Here is a 26,223-nt window from a genome sequence, read left to right on the forward strand (position 1 = left end):
TAGTAGATGTACAATATTATGTGTTACGGGTGTACAGTATAGTGATTCACAATCTTTTAAAGTTATACTCCATGTATAGTTATTATAAAATGCTTGTGATATTCCCCATGTTGTACAATATATCCTTGTAGCTTATTTTATACATAATTGTTGGTACCTCTTAATCTCCTACCCCTATCTTGTCCCTACCCCCTTCCCTGTCCCCACTGGTTACCACTAGTTTGTTCTCTAAATCTGTGGATCTGTTTCTTCTTTGTTATATTCACTAGTTTGTTGTATTTTTTAGATTCCACATATAAGTGATATCATACAGTATTTGTCTTTCTCTGTCTGACTTATTTCACTTAGCATAATGACCTCCAGGTCCATCCATGTCGTTGCAAATGGCGAAATTTCATTCTTTTCTATGGCTGAGTAGTATTTCATTGTATATACACCACATCTTCTTTATCCATTTGTCTGTTGATGGACACTCAGGTTGTTTCCCTATCCTGGCAACTGTAAATAACGCTGCTATGAACATTAGGGTGCATGCATCTTTTTGAATTAGTGTTTTTGTTTTTTTCAGTTATACCCAGGAGTGGAATTGCTGGGTTACATGGTACTTCTATTTTTAGTTTTTGGAGACGCTTCCATACTGTTTTCCACAGTGGCGGCACCAATTTACATTCATGGGGACTGTATTTAAAAGCACAGTTGGGGGCTTCCCTGGTGGCGCAGTGGTTAAGAATCCGTCTGCCAGTGCAGGGGACACGGGTTCAATCCCTGGTCTGGGAAGATCCCACATGCCGCAGAGCAGCTAAGCCCATGTGCCACAACTACTGAGCCTGCGCTCTAGAGCACACGAGCCACAGCTAAAAATAAATAAAAGCACAGCTGGACACAGCCTTGCCCATCAGCAAATTCAGTGTGCCAAGAGCTCCTGGTAGCAGGATATCACGTGACTGGCTGTGGCCGTGAACAGTGGGCGGGGTACACATCCGTCTTCAGTTCCTGTCCCAGGGATTGCACTTGCCCTGAGGAACATGCTCCGGAGCCATGGTCACACCCCTGCCCAACAGAAGTCCCAGTGGAGACGGCTCTGTGATCTGGCTCAGGGCTCAGCAAAGGCAGCAGGGCCTCCCAGCAGGGCCTCCCATGCCTAGTCCAGATTTCCTTTCAAGACGCTTAAACCTCAAACCACCCTGTGATCCAGGAGCTGGAGCGGGAACTACCGGCTCCCAGCTGTTCTGCTCGCAGGCCCTCCCACACCCTCAAGAGTGTTCGCTTTCACTGGCTGCCTTGGTGCAGCAGAGGCCCGGGGCCCAAGCCCCACAGTAATGATGCAAGAGGCCCTGTGTTTCGGGCAGGCAGGAGCACAGACCCAGCTTCTCTGCTCAGACCTCCCACCAGGCCCTGAGAAAAGCTGGGGGCCCTGGACCAGGCGGCACGCTCAGCGCTTCCCCCATCCTCACAGAACCCTGTGAGGTCCCTGTTATTATTATTATTATCGACCCCATTTTGTAGATGCAGGACCTGAGAGCCCCCAAAGCCACAGCGTGGAGTGACAGCGCTGGCCAGCGTGGACCTGGGCCTGTGGAGCACAGGGTGGGCGCTTCGACTCCTGGCCCCAGGCTGTGGGCTGAGGGCTCCGAGGCTGAACACAGGCCGAGTGTGCTGTGCCCGGCCCAGGTTTGATGGCGCCTCCTTCACTGTCAAATCCAAAGGCATCGCCAGGCTTTGCCGACCCGCCTGCCAGAGTTTCCGTTTGTTCATCTGTTTATTCTCTTGTGCAATAAATGCTTTACAGTGAGCAAAAGAGGTAAACGCCTGCTCTCAAGGAGCACAGATTCTAGCTGTGGGGAGACAGACGATAAAGCAAAGAAACAAGTGGGGTGTGCAGTCAGGATGTTAGCTAGAGATGGGCGCCTGGGAGGATATGCTTCCAGAATCTAGAGGGCCTGGCAGGGGATTTCCCTGGTGGCCCAGTGGATAGGACTCCCCGCTCCCAATGCAGGGGGCCCGGGTTCGATCCCTGGTCAGGGAACTAGATCCCACGTGCATGACAAAACTGAGAGTTTGCATGCTGCCACTAAGGAGCCCACGTGCCACAACTAAGGAGCCAGCGAGCCACAACTAAGGAGCCCATCTGCCGCAACTAAGACTTGGCACCACCTAAATAAATAAATACTTAAAAAAAAAAAAAAAAGCGGGCCTGGCAGACACCCCCAGCAGAGAGATGTATGTAGGAGGAGGGAGGGATGCCTCTGTGGGACCCTCCCCAACCCACACCTGCGAGCTGTGTGGAGGGCTAAGGGCCTGTTGGAGGCGGGCAGGGAGGAAAGAAAGGAAGGGAGGAACCGCTGTCGTATTATTTATTGGTGACCCTGAACCGACTGGCATGGAAGCCGGGCGTCTGGACCACTGGGTGACCCCAGAGACGCCGTCCTTCCTAATCTTGAAACATTCAGAACAATCTCATTTTGTGAAAGTTATTTTTATAATTGACTTGCATCCCAAGTCAAAGGTTTCTGGAGTGTAAGCATTCAGCCTAGAATTCAGAGGTGTGGAATCATGAGGTTGGGTGCATCCCATCAGTGAGATAAACCCCCTGGGACTCATGCTGCAAAGATCCAGCCACTGGATCCAGACACAGGAGCCAGCTGGCCTTGGCTGATTTGTTCATATGATTGTCTATTTAAAAAAAATTTTAATCTCTGTAAGTCACTGAGTCATGGTTTCTGGGGAAAATATGATGAGTTTCTCTGTGATTTCAACTGGACATCCCAGATTTGCCCTCAGTAATCCAGAATAGTCTCTCAAACACACATTTAACTTCTATGAGCCTTTCTTGAGCTCATCTGAAAGCCCAGGCTTCACAGCTCACCTGCAGCACGGACAAAGCGTGAGCCCAGGCATCCCAAGTCCTTGCCGACAGCTACCACCATCCTCAAAATGGTCATAACGTTTATGAGCATTATTAATTAATTATATCATAAGTGATATTACTGTTATATTGTACTATATGACTGTATTGTGCATTGTACTTAACACTGCTGGCTGAATTAATACTATTTGTATTAATATTTATCATATTAATTATCATTATCATTCCTATTTTGATGATGGTGGCAGATGTTGTCTGGACTCCAAACAAAGGCTTGGGAGCCCTGGTCTGGCACTGCATCCCCTACACCACATTGAGAGTACACTATGCAGAGAGGCTGTCATTATTATACTGTTGATGGTGACCACTGATTGGGGGTTTAGGGCTGAGTGCCACGTCAGCGATCTCATTTAATTTGTACAGCAATGCAATAGAGCCTCGCGGCTGTCATCACCCCTGTTTTAGGGATGTAGCATCTTAAGAGTCGCAGAGTCTTGCACAAAGCCCCACAGTCAGTCCCAGAGCCAAGATACAAACATGGAGTCATGCTCTCGGCCACTCTGTTCTTGTCTAACCATCCCTGTGCGTCTCCAGCGAGTACTTCACTTCCCAGGGCCTCTGTTTCTCTATCTGTAAAACACTGGACTCGGGCTTGAGCACTGGAGCTCCTTCTGGCCTGACATTCTGATTCTGATCGTGTCCAAGCCATTGTTACCTGCAGAGTAAAGAAATATCTTCTTTAATTTGTTTTAAAATTTCTCTGACCTTCGAGGGACATCCAGTACCTTTTTCATCTCTTCCCGGTGGAGACAGGATTTCAAGAGTAAGAGATGAGGCTCCTAATTATGTGCTCTGGTTTGTTCAGAAACAAAACAAACCCTCATCCAAAATAAACAGGCTTTCTTGCTTTTAGGGAGAAAAATGACACATATGCATATTCATTTATGTGGTAATTATTATTATTTAACTTCGCAGGGACTAGAATTGGTAATTTAGAGCACAAGAAGGAGGCAGGGAATAGTGTTCAGGGAAAAAGAATGCAATCATAACCCATCAGGATTCTGTAGTTAATGTTGCCTTTTTTCCTTTTCTTTCTTTTTTTTTTTTTTTTTTTGGTCTAATGCAATCTCTTTGAAGAATATCTTTGAAGTGACCATCAAATACCTTAGAGAAAGAGAAATTAGCACTTTGTATTGGAATTATCAAAAGCAGGTGGGCACTACGTTCAGGGACCAATTGGCTTTTCTTTAGGGGCAGCTGAGTTCTTGGAGTCCAGGAGGGCCCCGTTCTTGAGACCACATCTGTAGGGCAAAGGGAGGCTAAGAAGTAAGGCAGGGAGTTCAGGAAATGTGAGGGGAAAGGCTCAGTACCAAAGAGAATCTAAATCTCACCTTCACCATAGTCACCGTTTGCTTCCATTTTTTTTGGATTACCAAGAATCCCTTTCCCTTCTGTGACACCTAATCCATCTCCCTGCAGCTACCGTGGTCTCTTTCTTCCTAATCCTGTCTTCATATTGCTGCCAGAGAGGTTGCTTTAAAAAAATGAACAAATTTATTTCTTGACTGCAGAACATTCATATGGTTCAAAATTCAAAAGGTACCCAGGTCCCCCTCAAACTCTTGTCCCCCAGCCACTTGGTTCCCTTCCCTGGAACCAAGCTGACCTGGAGTCAGCTGCTGTTAACACTCCTTGAAAGAACATCCTTCTGAAGGGTATTTGTTACACAGAGAAGCATCTGTCTTTTGAAAACAGATGTCGTGTGTCCCTCCACCGCTGAGCACCTTCCCTGCTTCCCATCCCTCGTGGGGTGCATACTCGAAGCCCTGAGTGAGGGGCCTGGGCCTGGGTGCAGCCCAGCGTCCTCCCTCTGCCTCTCTCATCCGTGCCCTCTGCCTCTCAGACCTCCTCCAGCTTCACCTGCACTTGCCCCGTGCAGGGCCTGTGCAGAACCTGGAGGACAGAGCCTGAGGGGACTCCCAAGAGTGTCCCTCCTGGTGTCCACACCTTGGAAAATCCTCTTGCTTTGCATGGGGGCAGGACCAACAGAATGGGGCAAAGGTGATGAGGATCCACTCTGGTGATTACATTGCATTATCTAGGACTTCATCTTAGCCGACCAGAGAGATTCTCCTTGCTGGCTGCCACGTTGGAGAAGCCTGTGTGGGCTGCCTGGAGGACCCCACAGCCTCCAGCCTCCAGCCAGCAAGGAACGAGAGCCCGCAGTCATAGAGCACGTGGAAGGCAATTCTTCAACCACCTGAGTGAGCATGAAAGCAGTTCTTCCTCAGTTGAGCCTCCAGATGAGAGCGCAGCCCAGCTGACACCTTGATTGCTGCCCTGTGAGACCCCAGCAGAGAACCCAGCTCAGCAGTGCTTGGACTCCTGACCCATGGAAACCATGAGATAAATGTGTGGCTTTAAAGCCACTACGGTTGTGATCATTTGTTATGAAGCAATAGAAAACTAATACACACATGCTCTTTTCACTGAGATACCCTACCCCTCCTGTCCCATAGCCCTTAGTCTCAGGTTTAAGTCGCTTCTTCAGGGAGGCCCCCTGACCTCCTCGCCCAGCCCCGGGGAAGATGGGTTTCCTGTTACACGAGTTCATAGCATCCTGCTGTCCTCTGTGAGTTCTGGGAGGGCAGGGGCCCCATCTGTCCCATTCACTGCAGAATCCCCCAACATCTCACATGGTACCTGGCACAGACTCCAAGCTCAGGAAATATTTATGAAGTGAATGAATGAATGAATGCCGTTCAGATAATTCCCCAGTCTGCGCCACCATGGCCATGAAATCCTTTCCCAACCTGCTATTGGCCCAAGGAGGGGTAGGTGTTTAAAATCCATCATGACTGCTCGGTGGAATCTGAATACCCTAACGACGGTTTCAACCATAGGAACAGATTTGTCCTGAGGCTTCTCTAGGGAGAATTTTTGGGGGTGTTGCCCTGGCTTTTTCTGAATTGTGGAGATCCACTTAGTGACTTTCCCCATCACATCTGAAGATTATTTTCCATTATCAGTGTTTTCAATGTTCTCATTTGGCCTTGGTCTCCTATAGCTTGATCAAGTTCAACCACTGCACCCAGGGGTGGCCATGCACACCAGACCTGGGGTTCCAGTGTTTGGGAACCTGTCTTCCAACTGGATCTTGTTGCCCTGTGTCAAGACTACCTGTATCCTTCTCCTTCATTCCTTTAATTGACTGTAACAAGAATCAACCACCAGGACACTTGATTTTAAAATATTAAATAACAGCATTTCATAGAAGTCACTGTGCCTTGTGGATAATTCCAATTTGTCTCATCAACTTTTTTTTAAACATTGTCTTGAGAACTATTCCTACCTGAAACCTTTTATGAAAGGGGAAACTGAGGTCCAAATGGAGGAAGGGACTTAGCCTAGGTCAGGGGACCAGCGGGCCAGGACAGGTGTGGACTGCCACCACACCTGGCTGCCAGGCCCAGCTTCAGCCCGGGACCCCATGATCCTGTGCCATCCCTTTGACAAAGGTATTTCTGCATCACCAGGACCAGGCCGATTGGAATGTCACAGACAGGGACTATCAGGCTAAAAGAGACAGAAGCAATGTTTCCGTGTGTGGTCAGCCACCTGGCCCAGCTGTGGGGAGGAAGCAGCTGTGCCCAATGATGATGGCTTGTCAGGCGCTGGGAGTTCCATCACCCGTGAAGGGTCAGAGGCCTCCACGGATGGCTCGTGTCCGCCTCTGCCGGCCTGTGCCATCCCTCGCACATCTAGGCTGGTGGGCGGCAGCAGGACCTGGGAGGGGAGCTGGGTGGGCCTCGGTGCGGCTCAGTGTGGGCCCCCCGGGGACTGCAGGCAGGCCTCGAGGGCTCTGGGGTGCACAGCGCGTCGTACAAGCACCGTGCCTGGCCCTGAGGCCCACTGGGCAGGGTGACCCCGCTTTCCCATGCGAAGTGAGCTGAGTGAGAGCAAACCAGGATCACTAACGGGTGGGGGAAGCTTGCTGCCCCCATGGGCCTCCCTGTGTGTTAGGCAGCGGTCCTGTACCCTCCGGGGTTGGCTGCTGACCCGCCAGCAAGCCCACAGCATGCTTTTGGAATAATTGCTCCAGTGAGTTCTGGAACATCCCGTACCTGCATGGATGAGAGTTGGCAGTCTTTTTTTTTTTTTTTTTTAAATATTTATTTTATTTATCTATTTGGCTGTGCCGGTCTTAGTTGCAGCGTGTGGGATCTTTAGTTGCAGCATGCGGGCTCTTAGTTGCGGCATGTGGGATCTTAGTTCCCTGATCAGGGATCGCACCCAGGCCCTCTGCATTGGGAGCGCGGAGTCTTAACCACTGCGCCACCAGGGAAGTCCCAGCAGTCTTTTAATTGTAGTGCCTGGAGGGAAAAACAATGAAATTTCAAAACTACCTGGAGCCTCCCCGGCCCTGGCTTCTGTCCATTGGCCTTGGCTTTTCTTTCCTTCTGTGAATGTCCACTTGGGCTGGAGTTCACTGCTCCTGAGGTTAGGGCTGGTTCTCGCCAGGTGTGAGGCAAGAAGCCCCTGCAGGCTGAGCCGGGCCATCGGCAGCGACCTTTAGTGTGACCGAGGCAGGGACTGGCATGCTCGGTGCTCACGTGGTAGTCGGCACCCTCCTCGGTCGTGCTCTGTGTTGCAGCACCTCTCCTTTCTGTTTCCCAAACCAGGGTGCTCGGAGTCCCACCCACCCGAGCGGATAACACACCCTGATAACACAGATTCACCTGCTGCGTCCGTGTCCCCCAGGGCGGCCCGGCAGAGGCCTACGGAGGGACGCTGCCCCAGCCTGCGCTCAGGGTGCTGAGTTCTAATCACCTCCTCATCCCCAGCCGCTGGTCAGGAAGTCTTCCCAACGCCTCCACAAAAGAGCAAAGGCGTGAAAAACGGAACGTTTCCCCGGGGACCTGTGGTTACTTAAATGGGATGCAAGCAGGCCCCTCCTTCAGCAAGTTCAGAAAATATCAACCCACCCCATGACTCGTCAGGCCTGAGACTGTGGTGAAGATCAGAAGAATAAAAATCATATGATATCATTTACATGCGGAATCTAATCAAAAGTGATACAGAGGAACTTATTTACAAAACAGAACCCGACTCACAGACTTCGAAATCAAACTTATGGTTACCGCAGGGGAAACGTGGGGTGGGGGACGGATAAGTTAGGAGATTGGGAGTGACATATACACACTACTATATATCAAATACATAACTAGTAAGGATCTAGTGTACAGCACAGGGAACTCCACTCAATGTTCTGTAATAACCTTTATGGGAAAAGAATCTGAAAAGGAATGGGTATATGTGTATGTATAACTGAATCACCTTGCTTACACCTGAGGCTCACACAGCATTGTAAGTCAACTCTACTGCAATAAAAATTTAAAAAACAAAACAGCGAAGGCCAGCGCTAAGCCCAGCCCAGGTGCTGGGCAGCCATGCGGGTCCATTGAGGTAAAGGTACCAATAGTCATTAACCAGCCTTGACTAGCACATGGTACAAGTCACTGCCACGCTCGGAGGCACTTTCTGGTGAGATGTGCACAGCTGTCCTGCGAGGTTTTTAACAACCAAGACTTAAAGGCACCTGCTGTGTGACAGGGACCATTCTAGGTTGTGTGAGGGACAAAACAGAGCGAAGGAAACAGAGTGCCCGCTTTCACGGGCCCGTGGCTAGTGGGGCAGGTAGGCGTTTAGCACCGTGATGCTCCCACTTTACAGAAAAGGAGGCTCCAGTGCCGGAGCCCCGCTGCTGACCCAAAGGAAGGATACGTGTGTTGCCTGAAAAAAGAACTGCCCTTCCAGAAATCCAGCAAGTTCCAGTGTCTGGCACCACGTCCTCTCCCTCCTTGAGCTGCAGACCGACATCACCAAAGGCAAAACTTTGACCACGTCCCCAGCTTGCTGAGCCAGGGAGAAGGTCTCCGAGGCACCCTGGAAGGGGGTCGCTTCCCCCGCCACCCCGTCCCGTGATCAGTGCAGGTTGGAGGTGTTTCCTTTACAGAAAATGCAAAGTGAGGCTTTGCGTCCACAGGTTCACTTCTTTTTGATCTCATTTCATATCATGGAGATGCTCCGTTACTTCACGATAAAGGAGGTGTCGCTGGAGCACACTTCTGACTGTGGAACCGAGAGTCTAACATTTACTTGGCAGATTTCTAGACTCTTGTTTACTTTTTCCTGTCTGGTCACAGATTGACGCGTCCCTGCCTGTAACGGGAGTGAGTGTTTTATAGTGGAAACGCTAACGGAACGCAGGAGCCTGATTCTGGTCTACAGACCCCCCGCTGTCTGTTTTACCTCTCCTGGCGGCGTCACTGGGCTGGCACGAATTACCAGCTCTCATCCTCTGACGGCGGGAACGCGGGATCTTCTTGCCGTTGTTCTGACACTCGCGGGTTTGTAGATGTCACTCGCGTCCTCTGAGGAGTGCGGGTTTATTGATCAACAGCTCTGCCGAGGCCCGGGGCTGTGTGTTCCTCTAACACAAATGCAGTCAGGATGGCTGGGCCTCTGGAGGGGAGGTCTGAACTCCACTCGGAAAACTGAATGGCATGCGTCACGGCAAGGCAGGGCTCTGCGGGCCGGGCTGGACGCCCTGAGCACCACCCCTTGTGGGTCCCTCGTTTGTGGGTGTTTCTGGACCCTGCGGTGTGGTCTCGGGCTTGTTCAGGGCGTGTGTGGCCCACCTATCTGCTGGCTAAGCAGCAGGCACCCCGGGGGGTTTTTGGGCAGCAGATGCCTGGGATGCCCTTAGGATCCTTCTCACTGCCGTCGGGGAGGGAAAAGAGATGGCTGGAATGCAGGATAGAGCCCGATGTTCGAGCCACCGTAAGTGGGCTTCGGAGCAGCAGAGGGCGTTGGAGAGGCCCAGTGATGTTGGAGACCGCATTGGACTCAGAACCACCGACCACATCACCCTTGGCAGGTTGAGGTCGGATCCAGGGGCCGGATCAGAGACCTGCCTCCCGAGAGCTGGAAACGCCCACCAGGAGGACGGAAAAGAGGGACATCCTCAATCCCCCATTCCCAGGCTCTTGGTGTGGCTTAGTTTTGCAGCTAGCTGTCAACTGTGAAAACATGGCGTGTGCCAGAGGTTGCAGCTGCTGTTCTCCAGCACCTGCAATTGGCCAGACCTCGAGCTGGCCCTGTACACTCATCACTGCCCCTAACCTTGAACAGCAGGAAGTGTGGGCCCGTCAGCATTATCCCTACTTTGCAGATAAGGAGATTGTTAAACAGTTGGTATGTGGGGGTCTGGGGGGACCCCTTGTAGCTTAATACCGTCAGTCAGTGTGATTTGGAAGAACTGTGGAAACTAAAGTGGATGATTTTTAGCTATAATCTGTAACATATTAACTACCCCCAATTTTAATTATAAACATACTACCTATAATATTAATTCTAAATGAGGGTATTGGTTAGAATACCAGAGCAAATGTATATATATTTTTTGGCGTGCCTTTTATTTGTTGAGACTGTGTGGAATTCACTGGTCTTTAGACTGATGAGTTCTCATTCTCTGAACACGTAATCGATCCTCTCACCTTGCGCTTTCCACAGCTGGCCAGGTTGGGTTTTTCCTGGAGCAGCACTGTGGTGTCTAGTCTCTGGCAGCAGGAGACCACAGACCTGAGTTGAGATGAGCTTAGGAAGATGTGGAAAGTGGTCCAGGCCTCCAGATGGGTTGAGAGTGAATGTCCCCAGGGTACTGAGCCCACAGGAGAAGGCTGTTTTGACTGGGAGAGATGGGACGTGTTTCTGAAGGAAATAACCCAGATACGCTGGGGGCAGCCAGACAGGGGGAAAGTGACCAGTGGTGGCCAGCGCCCACCGAGGGAGGGGATGGAGGGACAGCTGTTCCTGGTGAAGGTGAGGCCCAGAGCGTCCCCCAGACTACCGCCCACCTTTTGGGGCCTGAAACGGCAGCCTTGTAAAGTCAGCCACTTGGAGATTCAGCCTCTTTCAGTCCTGCGGAAATGCAAATGCCCTTGCACTGCAGACAGTTCTTAGGAGAGAGAAAGGCACCCGTGCCTGTGAGGCGCCTGCTTTGGGTCAGGAGCTTTGTCATCACACTTGTCATCAATAATCTTATGCAATCATTGCAGAGATTTTCTCTTAGGTGGGTCTGACTGCCCCCATTTTACAGGCTAAGACTCAAGGCTTAGGTAACTGACGATCACAAGGCTCCAGGGTTAGAGCCCAGTTGTGGACCCAGCCACAACTCTGCCCATGGCCAGTGCTGTCCCTGCACCAGGGCCCGGATGGACAGGTGTGACGGTCCCAGGATAACGGGGGAGAGAGCACCAGCTTGAGGAGGAGGCGTGAATCAGCAGGCTGGCTGCTTGGCTCTGAGCCGTGCCAGGATCAGCGGATTTGGAATGGAGAGAGAGGAATGAGGTCTGAGAAACCATCGGGTCAGTGAACTCGGGCGACTGCAACCTCTGAGAATGAGGCCAGGAGCTCTGGGCTGACGTGTGTACCCAGCTCAGACCCAGCACTTGACCTTCAGTGTGTACTTCGGAATTCCGTGGGAGAAGAGTCATTACAGGTGTTGATCAGACCCAGGTAGCTTGTCAGCGGTCCCCAAGGTCTGCCCCCACTGCCTACGGGGGTTTCCCCCTTCTTTTCATGATTTCAGGAGCTGGCAGAATTTCACAGGAGAATCAGGCTGCATGATTGCAAGTAAATTATCATGTTTTAATGTGCAAAGACCCTTAGAGGCAGGGCAGTCCCTCGTCCTGGTTGATGCCTATTTTCCCTGCATAATTATGAATAGCTGTTCACTCTTAAAATACCTTTGTTAGACCATAAATGTCTTTGCTAGAAGTTGCCTGGTCCAATCCTCTCATTTTACAGATGAAGTTCAGTGCCTTGCACAAGTCAAATGGTCAATTAGGAAAGAGTTCTAAGTAACAGACTTGGGTCAGCCAGACTTAGGGGGGGGCTCGTTAGTTACATGAACCAGTGACTGACCACCCCCAGGTGCTATCTATTGGACAAGCCCCCAGACCCAGGGCTTCTGAACTTTTCAATATGAAAGAACAGTGTACCACACACAGTGGTGGATAAATACGGCAATGAATTGATGAATGGATGGGTGAAGGTATGAATGAATGCGCCCCAGGTCTTCCTGTGGAAATGCCCACCCCACTGTAAAAGCATGATTGTTGTTTCCCATCTGCTGGACCCAGGCTGGCAGCCCAGGTGGCTCCTGGCAGTGGTTTCAGAGGAGCAAACTCCCTGGCAGGCTCCTGGGCAGGCACTGGGAAACGGATGAGCACGCTGCAGTGGGTGTGCGCTCACCCACGACTCGCTAGACTCCCTCACTTTTACCGAAATGTGTTTTTCCCAAGTCCTCGTTGATTAGAAAGCTTTCCTCAGTTCACGTCTGGGATGCCAGTTACCGCTCTTTCCAAGAGATTGCCTTTTTTTTTTTTAAATCTTTTGGCCGTACCGCGCAGCATGTTGGATCTTAGTTCCCCGTCCAGGGATCGAACCCGTGTCCCCTGCATCGGCAGTGCAGAGTCTTAACCACTGGACCACCAGGGAAGTCCTGAGATTGCCTTTTGAAATGAATTCTTTATATTAAGTTCTACAGTCTTTTTTTTTTTTGGGGATTTGAACCTTTTTTTTTTTTTTTGTGGTATGCGGGCCTCTCACTGCTGTGGCCTCTCCCACTGAGGACCACAAGCTCCGGACACGCAGGCTCAGCGGCTGTGGCTCACGGGCCTAGTAGCTCCGCGGCATGTGGGATCTTCCCGGACCGGGGCACAAACCCGCGTCCCCTGAATCGGCAGGCGGACTCCCAACCACTGCACCACAAGAGAGCCCCCAAACTTGATCTTTTAATATGCATTTCTTTTCTGGCTGATAAAAATCTCCCGTTTTATCCTCTTTTATATGTTGGGAAACCGTATAACGTTTCATCAGAAAAAAACGAGGGAGGTGGCAGCCCATGATGCATCTTGTGATGTGTCTCCTGGTTCACACTCTGAGCTGAGTGAATCTGATCGAATCCAAGCCTTCAGCCTCAGTCTGCCTCCTTGGGATGGTGAGGAATCAGCATTCGGCTCCAGGGAACGCCTGGGATGGAGGCTCCAGAGGCTGCAGTTGGAGCCGGGAGCTGGATCAGGGCGTCCTAGGGAGAACCCAGGGCAGCACCCCGCTCTGGTCTTTGGAGGAGAGGGGCGGAGACAAGGGCACCGCATCAAACAGGCAGGGGGCCCAGAGGGCAAGGGTCCTGCAGTGTGCAGTCGCTAACTGCGCTTTAATCACAGTCAGGAGGGCAGAAGAGGCCAGTGTTCACACAGAACGGGCCGCCCACTCAGCATCCGGCAGCGCCCTGCTGGGCCTCGCCACGTTCCCTAGGCTGGCTGGCTGCTTTTCTTTCCCTTTTTTTCATCTGTGACATCTGCTCGGTGCTTGTCCCTCCTGTGATACCGTACCCCTCGCAGCTGTGCAGACCTCCAGCTCTGTGCCGGTGCAGGGAGTGCCCTGAGCATACGGCCTTTTTGATGTGTGATAAAACAGAACCGAGCCACAGGGGTACGGCGAGGGAAGGCATCAGAATATCAATTAACCTGCTCTGAACAAAGCTGCAGCTCCAGAGTGGAACAGACGTTTCACTGAAGTGTCAGGAAGATGGATGATGTATTCTAATTAGGGACTGACTGCTCTCTCCGCATCCAGCCGTTCCTGGACGTCAGAACCACGACCCTCGCGATGCACCTCACCAGCGTCCCGTCCCAGCAGTGCTCGGATGCTGCTGACTGATCGGTGACTCCTTGCTTTGCCAGAATTTGCAGCCATGAGCTTGCTCTCAACCAGCAGTGCTGTTCCCCCTTGAAAGTGTGGTCCATTTTGCCACTGGGCAGTTGCGTATAACCTCTATAAAGTCAAGAGCTCTGGGAAGGAAGACCTCTTGCAGGCGCTAAGCCTGGGGCTCCCATCTTGAGGACGCTCCAGGACCCACACTCCCTGACGCGGAGGCCGTGGTCACTGTGCCCCTCCTTCCCAAGCGGACGGATGCGGGGATGAAGGGTCTCCACAGCTGCACCAGTGGGGTGTGGGTGCTGCCCTAAGAGGTCCTCCAGGGACCTCGTTTCTTTGCACCTGGGTGATGGCACCGTCTCCCTGAGTCTGAAAGAGTAACCCAGAGAGCAGGTGGCCTGGGATTTGCTTCAAACGCCCCCCACCCACCTTCTCCTTCCTTAATTTCACATCCGAACCAGAATGATGCACCAATGAGGCCAGTTAATTAGGGAGATGTTCCTCATTTTGCTGCACTTTTCCTGTGTAATTGGAAGGCCCGCTTTCTCCAGTCGGCAAGAGCTGTTCCCCTGAATACTTCTAAAAGCTTTGGACCACATACTGATATCAGCTGCAAATTTATGGGCAAGATTATAATGATTGCTCAGTAATGCAATATTAAAAGCGGAGGTCTTTCTCAGTGCCGAGTGAAGGCGGGATTCCAACCTTCTTTCAGCTTCAAAAAGGGATTTGAAACAGAATTACCAGCCCTTGTCCTAGAAGAAGCAGTCAGGGGGCTCCGACTCCCTCCCCTCCAAATAAGGAAAAAATAAAGGGGTCTGAATGTAGCCAAAGTTCAGAACATTTGGGTTTGGTTTCCAGAACTGTAAGTGGGGGCCTCTCAGACCCTGTGCTTCCTGATTCCTGGAGGGGTGCGCACGTCTGTAGGTGTCTGCTCCTTTTAAGAGCCGCAGCCAGCGCTTGGCTGCCTATAACAAGGACTTAAGGGAGCAAAAGGCTGTTAAAAGATTTTTTTTGCACTTTTGCTTCATTAGTTCTAGAATCCAGGGGCTCCATGGCTGCGCGTTCTCCTGCATAATTTAAGGAATTAATGAAAGCATGCCTGATTTTTCCAATACTCTTTACTCTGTAAATTTGTTTAGTTTTTTTTTTTTAACTGTCAGTTGAGGCTGTTGGAACCTAAATATTTTAATATTGAAGAAATGTGCTCCCCCTCCTTTTTTTTTTAAAAAGAAAGACATTCCTTGCCCTCAGCCACACGGTGTTCTGTACATCAGGTGTTATGAGTTATGGGTGACCTTGGGTCTGAGTTCACCCTATCAGTCCATCCTCTGACCTTACGGCAGGCAAGTTCTTATAATGTCTGAGGGCGGGGGGGCCCTTCTGGGAGCCTGCATCAGAAACCTGGGCTTCCACTTGGGGCTGTCTGACCCCGCCTCACCGCAGAATGGAGACCTGAGGGGGACGTAGTTTTTCGAGGCAGGAGCCCGCTGTGTCCCCCTTTGCCTGGCAAAGTAATAAAGCTATCCTTTTCTACTGCAGCCAAAAAAAAAAAAAAAAAAAAAAGAATGGAGACCTGAGACAATTTGTGGCTTTATTTCACTCTTCCAAAGCTCACTTTATCTACTTTATCTGACCATCAAGTTGAAGGCATTAGTGTATATGTGTATAACTCTAGGCTCATAGGATTTGAAAGGACTTTAGAAATTGTTGAATGTGAATATTGCTGAGGTACATTAAAAAGAAAACAGCGTAAGCAAGTGGGAAGATCATGGTTTTTGGTTTTTTTGTGGTCTTCTTTGGCCGCACAGCTTGTGGGATCTTAGTTCCGAGACCAGGGATCAAACCCGGGGCCCCGGCAGGGAGAGTGCCAAGCCCTAACCACTGGACTGCCAGGAGATTCCCAGGAAGATAATGTTTTGACTTGATATTGTAAAAATGTCCATTCTCCATAAATTAATCTATACATTTAATGTCATTCCCAACCTTGTAGAATTTATATTTTGGAACTTGACAAAATAGTTTTCTGCCTACTTGAAGGAACAAATTTTTGAAAAAAAGAAAAAGAAGGACGAGCATCTCCTATTAGATAGAACAATAAACTACAAAACAGTGATAATTCAAATGGTGTGAGGATGGCACAAGCGTCTACAGGCAGAAAGATGCCAGAGCCAACATCATATCAGCATGTAGCTGTGACTAAGAAAAAGATGACATTCAGAGGGGAGAGGACAGGCTATTTCATAGATGACCGTGGGACAGTTGGAGATCCACAAAGAAACAGATTAGATCAAGGCTCACATCATTTTCAAAATAAAATGTGGCTCTTTTAAATATTTCAGTGTAAAGAGTAAACCGTTAAGAGAACTCAGTTTAAATGCAAGTGAACACTTACCAGCTTTTGCAGTGACAAGGGCTTTTTTATACACCCACACAACACCAGAATCCAAAGAGGAAAGCACTGATTGATTTGGCCAAAAACTTGTGTGTCAGAAACAACACCATACACAAAAGACAAACTGTGGAAAATGTTGGCAACATCATTTTTCTCAGAGTCTGTGGTAGCAGTTGCCAAAATGCGTTAATATTCTTAATATGTAAAGAGCTCCTGTAAACAAATGAGGACAAAACCCCAAGGGCAGAGTGAATAGACAGCATGAATGGACATTTTGGAAAAGAAAAAATTCAAATAGCCAATACACATATGGAAAAAATATTGAACCTCGTTAGTGATCAGAGAGATGTAAATTAAAGCAGCTACCGTGTACTGTATTTTGCTGGACAGATTTTCCCCCAGGATAAAGCCTGACATTGACAAAGATGCAGGGAAGCAGGTGATCTGCCATCGGATACAGAAACTGGTGGGCAATTTTGTAGCGTGATGTGGCAAAATGTGTCAAAAGTTATAAAAGAAGGTATCAACTTTTAGAACTTTATCATGAGGATATTTCTGTGTACCTCAAGATGTACATATAGCACTTTTTAAACGATAGTTTTTGTCTGTTTTTCGGCCGCAGGCTGTGCAGCATGTAGGCTCTTAGTTCTCCCACCAGGGATGGATCCCGCGCCCCCTGCAGTGGAAGAACGGAGTCTTAACCCCTGGACCACCAGAGAAGTCCCTAGATAATAGTTTTGTTTTTTTAATATAATGGAATGAAACTAAATGAGCAGCAGTATGTGATCCATTAGCATTTGGCAGGTCAATTCATGCAATGCCTGGCAGCTACGAAAACTCCCAGGAGGGGAGCATTCTGTGACATGGGAAATATGCATGAAATGTTCTCACTATATGAACAGAACAGACTACAAAATAGTATGTGCAGTGTGATTTTTCTCCACCCCCCCCGCCCCCCCCCCACCCCGCCGGCCAGGAGAAAAGATATCTGTATGTGAAGCCTGGAAGGATATACACCTAAGTGTTAACAGTGGCTAGTTGGGGTCGGTGGTGTCACCAGTGACCAGCAGGATTATTTCAGCTCTTTAGTATTCCCACAGAGTGTACAACAATCATAAAAGACTCTCACAATTGGACTTAAAGGGTTAATGAAAATAAATCTTCTAAACCAGCTCCCCAGCTGATCCAAGAAGATGCCTGAGGGATTTCAGCCCCATAACAAGTTCACTTGGGAACAGAAACTTGAACTCGGGCCTCTTAATGCCCTGTTCGGGACTTGTTCTTAAGAAAAGTGGGTTTTTGTTTTGCCCTTGGTGGTTCCTTTTCTCTCATATCTGAGAAGCTCCCTTTAGGAAATAATCCGAAACTTGGAAGGAGCTGTAGCACAGAGATGTTCTTACGGTGTTATTGGTAACGGTGCGAACGCCCAGCAGGTGAAGCGTTTGGTCGTGGGGCAGGGCTCAGCAAGGGAGACAGCTCACTCGGTGGAATGTTACATGGCCAGCGAGGAGGGGGGCCGACAAGAAACATACAGTGGTGGTTATAACACGGGATGGAAAAAATCAGGACAGAAAATACGTACGGTGTGATTATCATTATAAACGTAAGATTCAGAAGGGGATGTGATATGATGAGAGGAGCTGTTAAGTGAGGCGAGGCGGCTGTCAGAAACGTTTATTTTCTCTGACCTTAAAAGTTCCAGTCTTTGTATAAAGGTATGATGTTCCTTTTATAGTAGTTCCAAAAAAATCTGAAAAAGGAAACATAGGTGAGCATCTTTCCACATTCTCTGCCTAGGGCTGGATTCTGGATGGCATCCCTGAAACTCGGGAGCAGGCTCTGATGATCCAGACCCTCGGGGTCTCCCCGAGACATGTCAGTGAGTAGCCCCACCCACGCCTGGAGAGCCCTCCCCCCAGACCTGCAGCCCCCGCGAGAGAGCGCTCCGCTCTGTGTCAGCGGCTCCCCGGTGCCCAGGCACCATCCACAAAGGGGGTTTGATGGGCCTGTGACCCAGCAGGAAAAAGGAGGACAACACAGTCGAATTTTCCACGGAGCTAAATGCATTCGGGGCTTGTTCTGAGAAACATGAGGTTTTGCTCTGACCCTGGTGATTCCTTGTTTCAGGAATCTCACATCTGAGAAACTCTCTTTAGGAAATAATCCCCAAATGTGGCAAAAGCGTCCTGCCCAAAGATGTCACGGAGTTATTGATGACACTGAAGCCTGTCCTTGGGTGAAGTGTTCAAGCGTGGGCTTCCTCTGTCCTGAGATTACGTGTTTGTGTTCTGACCTCTCTTTTAAGGCATTGCTGGGGATGGGAGATGGTGGTTGCTCTAATGTCTTTATACAGCAGCAGGTCGGTTGCCCACCACGCCTGGTTTTGCTTCTTTCCTCCTCTACCCAGTCGTGCTGAGTGCTCCAGACACAGTCCTGATTGAGAGAAATTTGGGGAAGAGAATCGACCCTCAGACAGGAGGTACAGCTGTCTCCACCTTCCCCCAACCACCCCGTGGGGTCTCACAGGGAATCCTAGTAACAGCCCTGCCCACCCCTCACTGAGCACTTACTCTCAGGCTTGGGCAGCAGACAGACCCGGGTTTGTGGCCCCTGCCCCTTTCTAGCTGTGTGACATGGGACAAGTTGCCCAGTGTCTCTGAGACTCAGTTTTCTCACCTGGACTTGAGGATGAAAACGCCGAGCCCTGCCTTGTGATCTGATCACTGTGAGGGTGAAATGAGAGCCTGAGGATGGGAGCCTGGCACGGAAGAAGCACTCGGAAAGTCACGGCCACCCTTCCCCTCGCGCTGAGCATCATTGCCACTTTGTTGTTGTTAATAGCTACGGGGGAGCAGGCCCGGAGCCAAAGCCGAGTGCGGTGCTGCTGGCATGGGCGGACGAGCACCGCTGGGACCCGCAGGCTCTGCCCCCAGGTTGGGCGGGCAACTCTATAAACGCGTCCCTCTTTCTTGCAGAGATTTATCACACCACCTTCAACTGGCCCTCCAAGTCCGAAATCCAGAACCGACTGATAGTGCCAGCGGGCATCTCGGAAGGGGAGACGGTGCGGAGGCTGCTGGAGTATCACAGGAACATCGTCAGGATCCTCCCCTCGTACCCCAAAATCGTGAAAGTCATCACTGCCGACCAGCCGTGCGTGGACGTCTTCTACCAGGGTAAACCCAGGTGGACCCTCGACCCTTCTCATGCTGGTGTCACTTCTTCTGGCAGTGATGCCAGTGTCCAGTATCCAGGGTGTGCCTGGGAGCCCGGGAGTCAAGTCACGGGAGGCCCAAGGTCCCTGCCCAGAAACGAGTCTGGGGTCCCTGGGAGCGTCGTCCTCTGAGACCCTGGGCTAATATTCTACAGCCCGCATGGTCAGCGGACTTGACAGTGACGGGGTGGGGCGAGGAGAGGTGAGGGCTGGGGTGGGAGGGACATGCAGCAAGAAGTCTTGCCCTGAGGAGGAAGGAGGAGGAAGAGAAAATTTATAAATATTCAAACAAACGTACAAACCCACCAGCGCCACAAAACCCAAAAAACCTCAACACAACTCAGGTGTCCTGAGCCCACATTGAGGGCAGGGATAGGCAGTCGCATGCCGGGCACGGCCCTGCCGTTGGGAACAGTAACAGATGTTCACAACAGCTTCCCAGAAATGGGCTGAAAGAGGCCTGTTTGGGGGTCAAGGGTGTGACCATTGAGTCCCGAGACTTTGGAGCCAGGTAACCTCAGCCCCACCGCACATTAGCTGTGCAGTCTGCGGCAACTCTCTTAACCCCTGTGAGCCTCAGTTTTGTCATCCCCAAAATGGGAACAAAAATCCTTCCTTCCTCACGGACTTAGGAGAGGGCTCCATGAGATCCTGCAACGCAGGTATCCGCAGCCCTGAGCCCAGGAGCTGGTGCAGAGAACGGCTCAGTAAACATCGGACGTTGCTATCATCAGGATTCAACATGTGGTCCCGAAAGACAAGGAAAGTTAGAAGAGTTCTCCCCCAAAGCAGCTGCATTGATCATTTTTAAGTTTTTTAAATTTATTATTTTCTTTTATTTATTTCATTTTGTTTTTATTTTTGGCCACGCTGTGCGGCTTCTGGGGTCTTTTTTTTTTTTTTTTTTTTTTTTCTCGGTACGCGGGCCTCTCACTGTTGTGGCCTCTCCCGTTTCGGAGCACAGGCTCCGGACGTGCAGGCTCAGCGGCCATGGCTCACGGGCCCAGCCGCTCCGCGGCATGTGGGATCTTCCCGGACCAGGGCACGAACCCGTGTCCCCTGCATCGGCAGGCGGACTCTCAACCACTGCACCACCAGGGAAGCCCGCTTCTGGGGTCTTACTTCCCCGACCAGGGATCGAACCCGGGCCCTTGGCACTGAAAGCGTGGAGTCCTAACCACTGGACCACCAGGGAGCTCCCTCATTTTTTAAAAGTCTTGCTGAGCTTCATTTGTCTCCACACGCAGTTATCCCCTTCTGTGCGATGCCGGTGCCTGACACAATGAAAATACCTCCGCAGGGATTTTAAGACACTTGACGGTTTACGATGCCCTTTTTTGGTATATTCTCTCAAATCTCTTCAAGAGAAGTTTACTTTTGGTGGAGGTTGTTCTGAGCTCCCCCGACCGGCCCTCCCACTGGTCCCCACCTGCTGGTGGCCTTGTTGTCTGAGCGGCTTTGCTTTACAGAGAGGGAGAGCCTGAGCCGGCACAGCCTCGCTCTCCGAAGGGGGTCGGTATACGAGGGGGCATGTCTGGAGAGTGATGCTACTTTGAAAAAATGCCAGGCTTATGGATGCCTTATAAATTTCCAGTGATTTCGCATCTCGGAAGAGTCTTTAGTAGCAAACACTGCACTCTGAAGATAAACAACCACAACATTTATCTTATGCCATGATTCTGAATTTACACATTAATTACTTCCAAACTACTTAATTAAATTTAAAAGTTCATATGATCGTTCATAAAGAATTCATGCCTGAAATTGTAAATAAAAATGTGAGTGTCTGAATATTAATTATTATTAATTAATAATGCAGAGAGATAAATTGAAAATTGGAATGCAAAATTCTCTCTGTGTTGTTTTTTTAATATCTCTGCAGTGCATCCAGCAACCACATATTTTTAAAAAGAATAATTAGATGTTGAGACCGTCTGGGGGATCATTACTTCTAATTAACTTGGTTATTTACTGTAAATTAAGCATCATTTGTAAGCAGGCTGCTTTGCCGGTAGTATTTGTGCTCTTCAGATGGGCTGGATCCTGGAAGGTCTGAGAATAAAGACAGCCTTGTCTTTATCTTTATCTCTTCCTCCGGTTCATCTCGCTGATGGAAAGTGTTACCCAAGGCAGTGGGCTTGGGAGGGTTGCCCCAGCCCTGCCAACTCTCTGTAAAATCGGGACAAGAAAAGCACATCCCTCGGGGGACTGTGCACAGATCAGATAAGATAAGGCTGGTAGAGTTTAGCTTAGCAGCAAATGCATCCCTGCCGTGAGGATGCTGGTTATCATCTTGACCTTGAAGACAGGTAACTTACCTGTGCCTTTAGCTCTAAAACAGAGGGGAATCATAGTATCTCTAATGACCCTTCCAATCAAAAAATCCTACAAAGATTTGAGAGTTCAAAATTTGCCCAGTGAACATATCCCAGTGGTTCTCAATTTTGCCTTCTTGCCACACCGGGACATGTGACAATGTCTGGAGACATTTGTGGCTGTCACAGCTAGGGAGCGTGACAGCACCTGGTGGGCAGAGGCCGGGGAGGTGCCCCAACGTCAAGCACAAGGTTGGAAGACCCTGCGCACCTGTCGCGGGTTTTGGGGTGGTGCCTGGGGACACCTTCCTGTCTTCAGATGGATTCCATCCTGGGCGAGGGGCCAACATGCTGACTTCAGGCACCCCGGCACCTGCGCAGGATGGTCCAGGGACCCGGGCAGGAGGCGGGGCCGGGGAGGGAGACCCCCTTGGGATGCAAGGGGGACTGAGGAGGAGGTACGCCCGCCCTCGGCCTCAGCGGGCGGGCCGCTCCCCTCGCCCAGGTGCCGAGTGGCTGACTTTCAACGGCCTCCTCAGCCCGCTCGTGCCCCCTCCTCTACCCTCCGCTCTCGAGGGAGGTGACCTGGTTTGATGTGCAGTAGCTTTGGGCATCCAGTGCCCCCCACAGTGCATGCGCCTCAGCCCTGTCTCCCTACTTCTTTGTTCCTCAGATGCCAGGCCCACCCCGGGCCAGGGCTACACCTGCCCACTTCCGGGACCCATTTGATCACTGCCTCTCTGGAGACTTGCGATAAAGTTGGTGTCACTGGAGCGTGGCTGCAAATTATTCCCCACCAGTTCCGAAGGCCCTTAGAAGTCCCCGAGTACGAGGCCCCTGCGTGGCCTGTCATGTTTATCAAAGCCTGTGTCTGACTCTAGGAGGTCGGCCTAGTCCCGGGGCTTCAGGGTGAGGCTCAGCCCGGATTCAATTTGGAAACACCCTAACCCGGTATTCAGTGTGTGTTCCGTGTCCCGGGACCAGCCCCCAACCACACAGCCAGCCGTCCTCGGACCAGGAGGGCAGCGCGGCCCCTGTGCCGTGTCAGAGGGACCCAGGGCAGCGCTCTGCTCGGAGGGTGGCTTCTGTGCCTCTCCTTGTCCCCTCCCGCCTTGGCACCCAGGCCTGAAGGGTAATTCCTTCCCCGCAGCTTCACCCTGTGGTTACCCAGCAGATTCACAGGGGGTTTCCACGGAGCTGTAAAAGAGAGAAATATTTGCTGCCGTTAAAAGAGCCCAGGTAGAGGTGTCGTAAGCTGGTTCCCTTTCTTTCGGACCCTGGTTTATGATCCTCACGTCCTCTCGTTCCAGCTCTGACCTATGTCCAAACCATCCATCGATCTAACGCCCCGTTCACCCCGAGGGTGCTGCTTTGCGGGCCCGTGGGCAGCGGGAAAAGTCTGCAGGCCGCCCTCCTGGCCCAGAAATATGGCCTTGTCAACGGTGAGTGCCCCCGCGGCTGCCCGGCTTCTAGAGCCTCCCCTGCTTCCTGCCCTCCCAGACCTTCCCGTGTTTCAGGAGCGGCGAGGAGATCGGCGTCACTTCTCTTTCTTGCTCTCTGCTGCGAGCAATTTTCATTTAATCCATCTCTGCAGGGATAAGGTTTTTGCCTCCCAAAGAATATGGCCCTAAAAACATTAACCAGTAAAAACATGCCCGCGGCCCACAGAGCTGGAACGTTTTCCGGTCATCATTTTTTACGTCCTTTGGCGCAGCGGTTTTTCTGTGCTCTGCCCTAGAGGCACCGCCGTCCTGCCCCGCAGTCTCCCCAGAAGCCGGATTTCTTGCATAATGTAGACCTGCTGTTTATTTATTTTCTCCGGTCTTGTTTGGTTCCCCCAACCCAGGTCAGTGTGTTTACAGGCAAACAGTTTCTGAACCGGAGGAAGACTTCTAGCTCAGCACAGTTTCAATAAATATTTTACCAGGAAGAGAGAAAATACTGAAATTAGTCCTCCAGGTCTTTCCTGGGGTGGTCCCGGATGGTCTTGGATGCCAGCCTGGTTTCAGGGGATAAAGGGCTGGAAGGGAGGCTGTAGCAGACACACGGCACTGGAGGGAGTTAAAGGCACTGACCCCCTCCCACTTCAGTGCTCCAGAAGCCTCAATAACCTCTACTTTATTTAGGCAGCAGACATGAGACCTGTGCCCCCAAATATAGGAATATGCATGTATACGCCCGCAAATGATACATATACACCATACAGATATACATGTATACTGACATGCACAAATATATACATACCACCCCAGAAAGATCAAGTTTTTAATAAAAATGCTTTTCAATTAGGTCTCCTCCGGCTTAAAATTCCAAAGCCACTGAGATTCCCAGCCAGGAATCAATGACAAATATCATACCCGTAGATCGAAGGTGGAGAACTGAGCAATTATTCTGACTAGTATGGAAAAAAACCACTAATAGTTGTATTAGTATTTTAGTAAAAATACTAAATAGTAGTATTCTGATTTAATTAGTATGGAAAAATCACCTGGATACTTTATGATAAAAAATGCTTTGCTTGTATCAACAGGTTTTTTTTTAATGGAATTATTCAAATAATTCCTTCTCCTTCCGAGTTTACCTCTTAAGAGTATTATAAGAATAAAATTCCAGCTGTGGTTAGGGATGACTTTGTAAAGAATGAGGCACAGTCTGCTTGTGGCCACACCCACATTTATTTAAGTGCCTGCACTTATTGTTCTGTGAAGACATATGAAGAGTTACAGTGAGAAGAGCCTTAATGGCAGAGGGAGGGTCTGAAAAACACAACAGTGATACCTTAATATAGCGCACAGCTTAATTTACATAATTGTCACTGTGCCGAAGTTTGTTTATGCAGACACTCCCATTCAAGAAAAGTATTTTTAAATTTAAATTGTTTTCAGCACACCAATCATAAAGAAATGAAATTACCTGCCTAGATTTTTCCAAAAATGAAAATAGAAAAGCTCACCATGGTTTTTGCTTTTGTAGCAGAAGAGCCATTTTGGGCCTCTTTTCAATAACTGAACATTTGGAGACTAGCTCAGAAAGTTGACATTTCTCAAAGGTGTTCTTGAGAAATACAAGACATCATGAGATTTCCGTAAACCTGTTTAGGGGACCTGTGGTCTGCAGAGGCAAGCACTGAGCTGTCCTTTGGGGTCTCTCTGCAGGGGCCTGTCTGCACCCAAAGCTCCAGGAGCTGCCCACCCAGCCCCCTACAGCCCGGCCCCCCTGGCCATCCCCTGCCTTGGGTCTTATCTCCACACTTATGAACCTCTCGGTGGTGGGAATACATCTCCAAACAAATAACCAGCATTCACTCCAACAAGGTTTATTGAAAGGCTCCTGTCTATAATTGGCGAGTATATAAACAGGCACAACCTTTTGAAAGATAAAGGCTGCTACTGATTACCAGGCTAACTGTGCAAATCCTTTGGTCCAGTGATTTCACGCCCAGGACTTTATTCTGCTGAAACACTCCCCACAGTATTCAACAAGAGATGTGAAGGATGCATAATGAAAAATAAAGGCAACCCCAAACTCTGTTTGCGAGGGGATTAGTTAAAGTAAGCTCTGGGCGGCTATTAAAAAGAAACCTGTAAAGTGACTCGATGTCCGTGAGGTATTGTTACGTCAGGGTGGGGTGGAAAGCAAGTCACTCGACAGTGTTCAGGGAATGGTCTCTCTTTTTTTTTTTAACTTATTTTTGGCTGTGTTGGGTCCTCGTTGCTGCATGCAGGCTTTCTCTAGTTGCGGCGAGCAGGGGCTACTCTTCATTGCAGTGAGCGGGCTTCTCATTGCGGTGGCTTCTCTTGCTGCGGAGCACGGGCTGTAGGCGCGCGGGCTTCAGTTGTTGTGGCTCGCGGGCTCAGAAGCTGTGGCTCGCGGGCTCTAGAGCGCAGGCTCAGTAGTTGTGGCGCACGGGCTTAGTTGCTGCGCGGCATGTGGGATCTTCCTGGACCAGGGATCAAACCCGTGTCCCCTGCATTGGCACTGAGCCACCAGGGAAGCCCGAATGGTCTCATTTTTGTTCAGAAAAGTGTGTTAGTCTATGTTCAAGAAAACAGCTGAAGGAACATAAATATACCAACCTGGTTATCTCTGTAGAATCATGTGTTACACAATTCTGACTTTTTTTTTCCCCTGCACCGAGCATGAATTTTCTAACGAGAAACAACCATGAAGCATTTTATTAAAATACTATTAATTTTACTCACTGAGTGCTTGCTATATGCAGTGCATGTTATTTGGTACACAGACAGGGAACATGTAGAAAGAATAAGAGAGGCGCTTCAGGATGGAGGTGGGCCCTGCTGCGGGGAGGAATGAAGTGGGACGGGGCTCCTCCCAACACTGTCCCAGGTCATGTGTGTCTAAAGCCTTAGTACTTGGAACCTCTGGGAAGAGCAGGCTGTTAACGGTACTGTCTTCATAGAGTCTTGCAGAATGCGGTGGCTATAGACGGGAGTTCTAAACCATTCTTCCCTAATACAAACATTAATGTTACCCACTTTTCTCCAAACACTTCTTTAGCTGCATCTCACAACATTTTAATGTGTTGTGTTTTATCATTCAGGTCAGAATATTTTCTAATCTCCTTTGTGGTTTCTTTTTTGACCCATGTATTATTTAGAAGTGTATTGCTTACTTCCCAAATATTTGG

The 26,223-nt window shown here is 49.8% G+C and overlaps 1 protein-coding gene across 4 annotated transcripts in view; it reads left to right on the forward strand.

Moving 5' to 3' along the window:
• AK8 (adenylate kinase 8) overlaps nt 1–26,223 on the forward strand; it is a 130,554-nt gene that overhangs the window by 27,680 nt on the left and 76,651 nt on the right. For 3 of the 4 annotated variants that reach the window (XM_082621062.1, XM_082621065.1, XM_082621064.1), the window contains 4 exons: nt 17,844–17,925; nt 18,454–18,525; nt 19,022–19,222; nt 22,886–23,017. In XM_082621062.1, the coding sequence (XP_082477188.1) occupies nt 17,844–17,925; nt 18,454–18,525; nt 19,022–19,222; nt 22,886–23,017 (487 nt within the window). The remainder of the gene's footprint in view (nt 1–17,843; nt 17,926–18,453; nt 18,526–19,021; nt 19,223–22,885; nt 23,018–26,223) is intronic. The other variant, XM_082621063.1, reaches the window with a different exon arrangement.

This window comes from Mesoplodon mirus (genome assembly GCF_964341445.2).
Source record: "Mesoplodon mirus genome assembly, chromosome: 1".
In the NCBI taxonomy this organism is placed as follows: Eukaryota; Metazoa; Chordata; class Mammalia; order Artiodactyla; family Ziphiidae; genus Mesoplodon; species Mesoplodon mirus.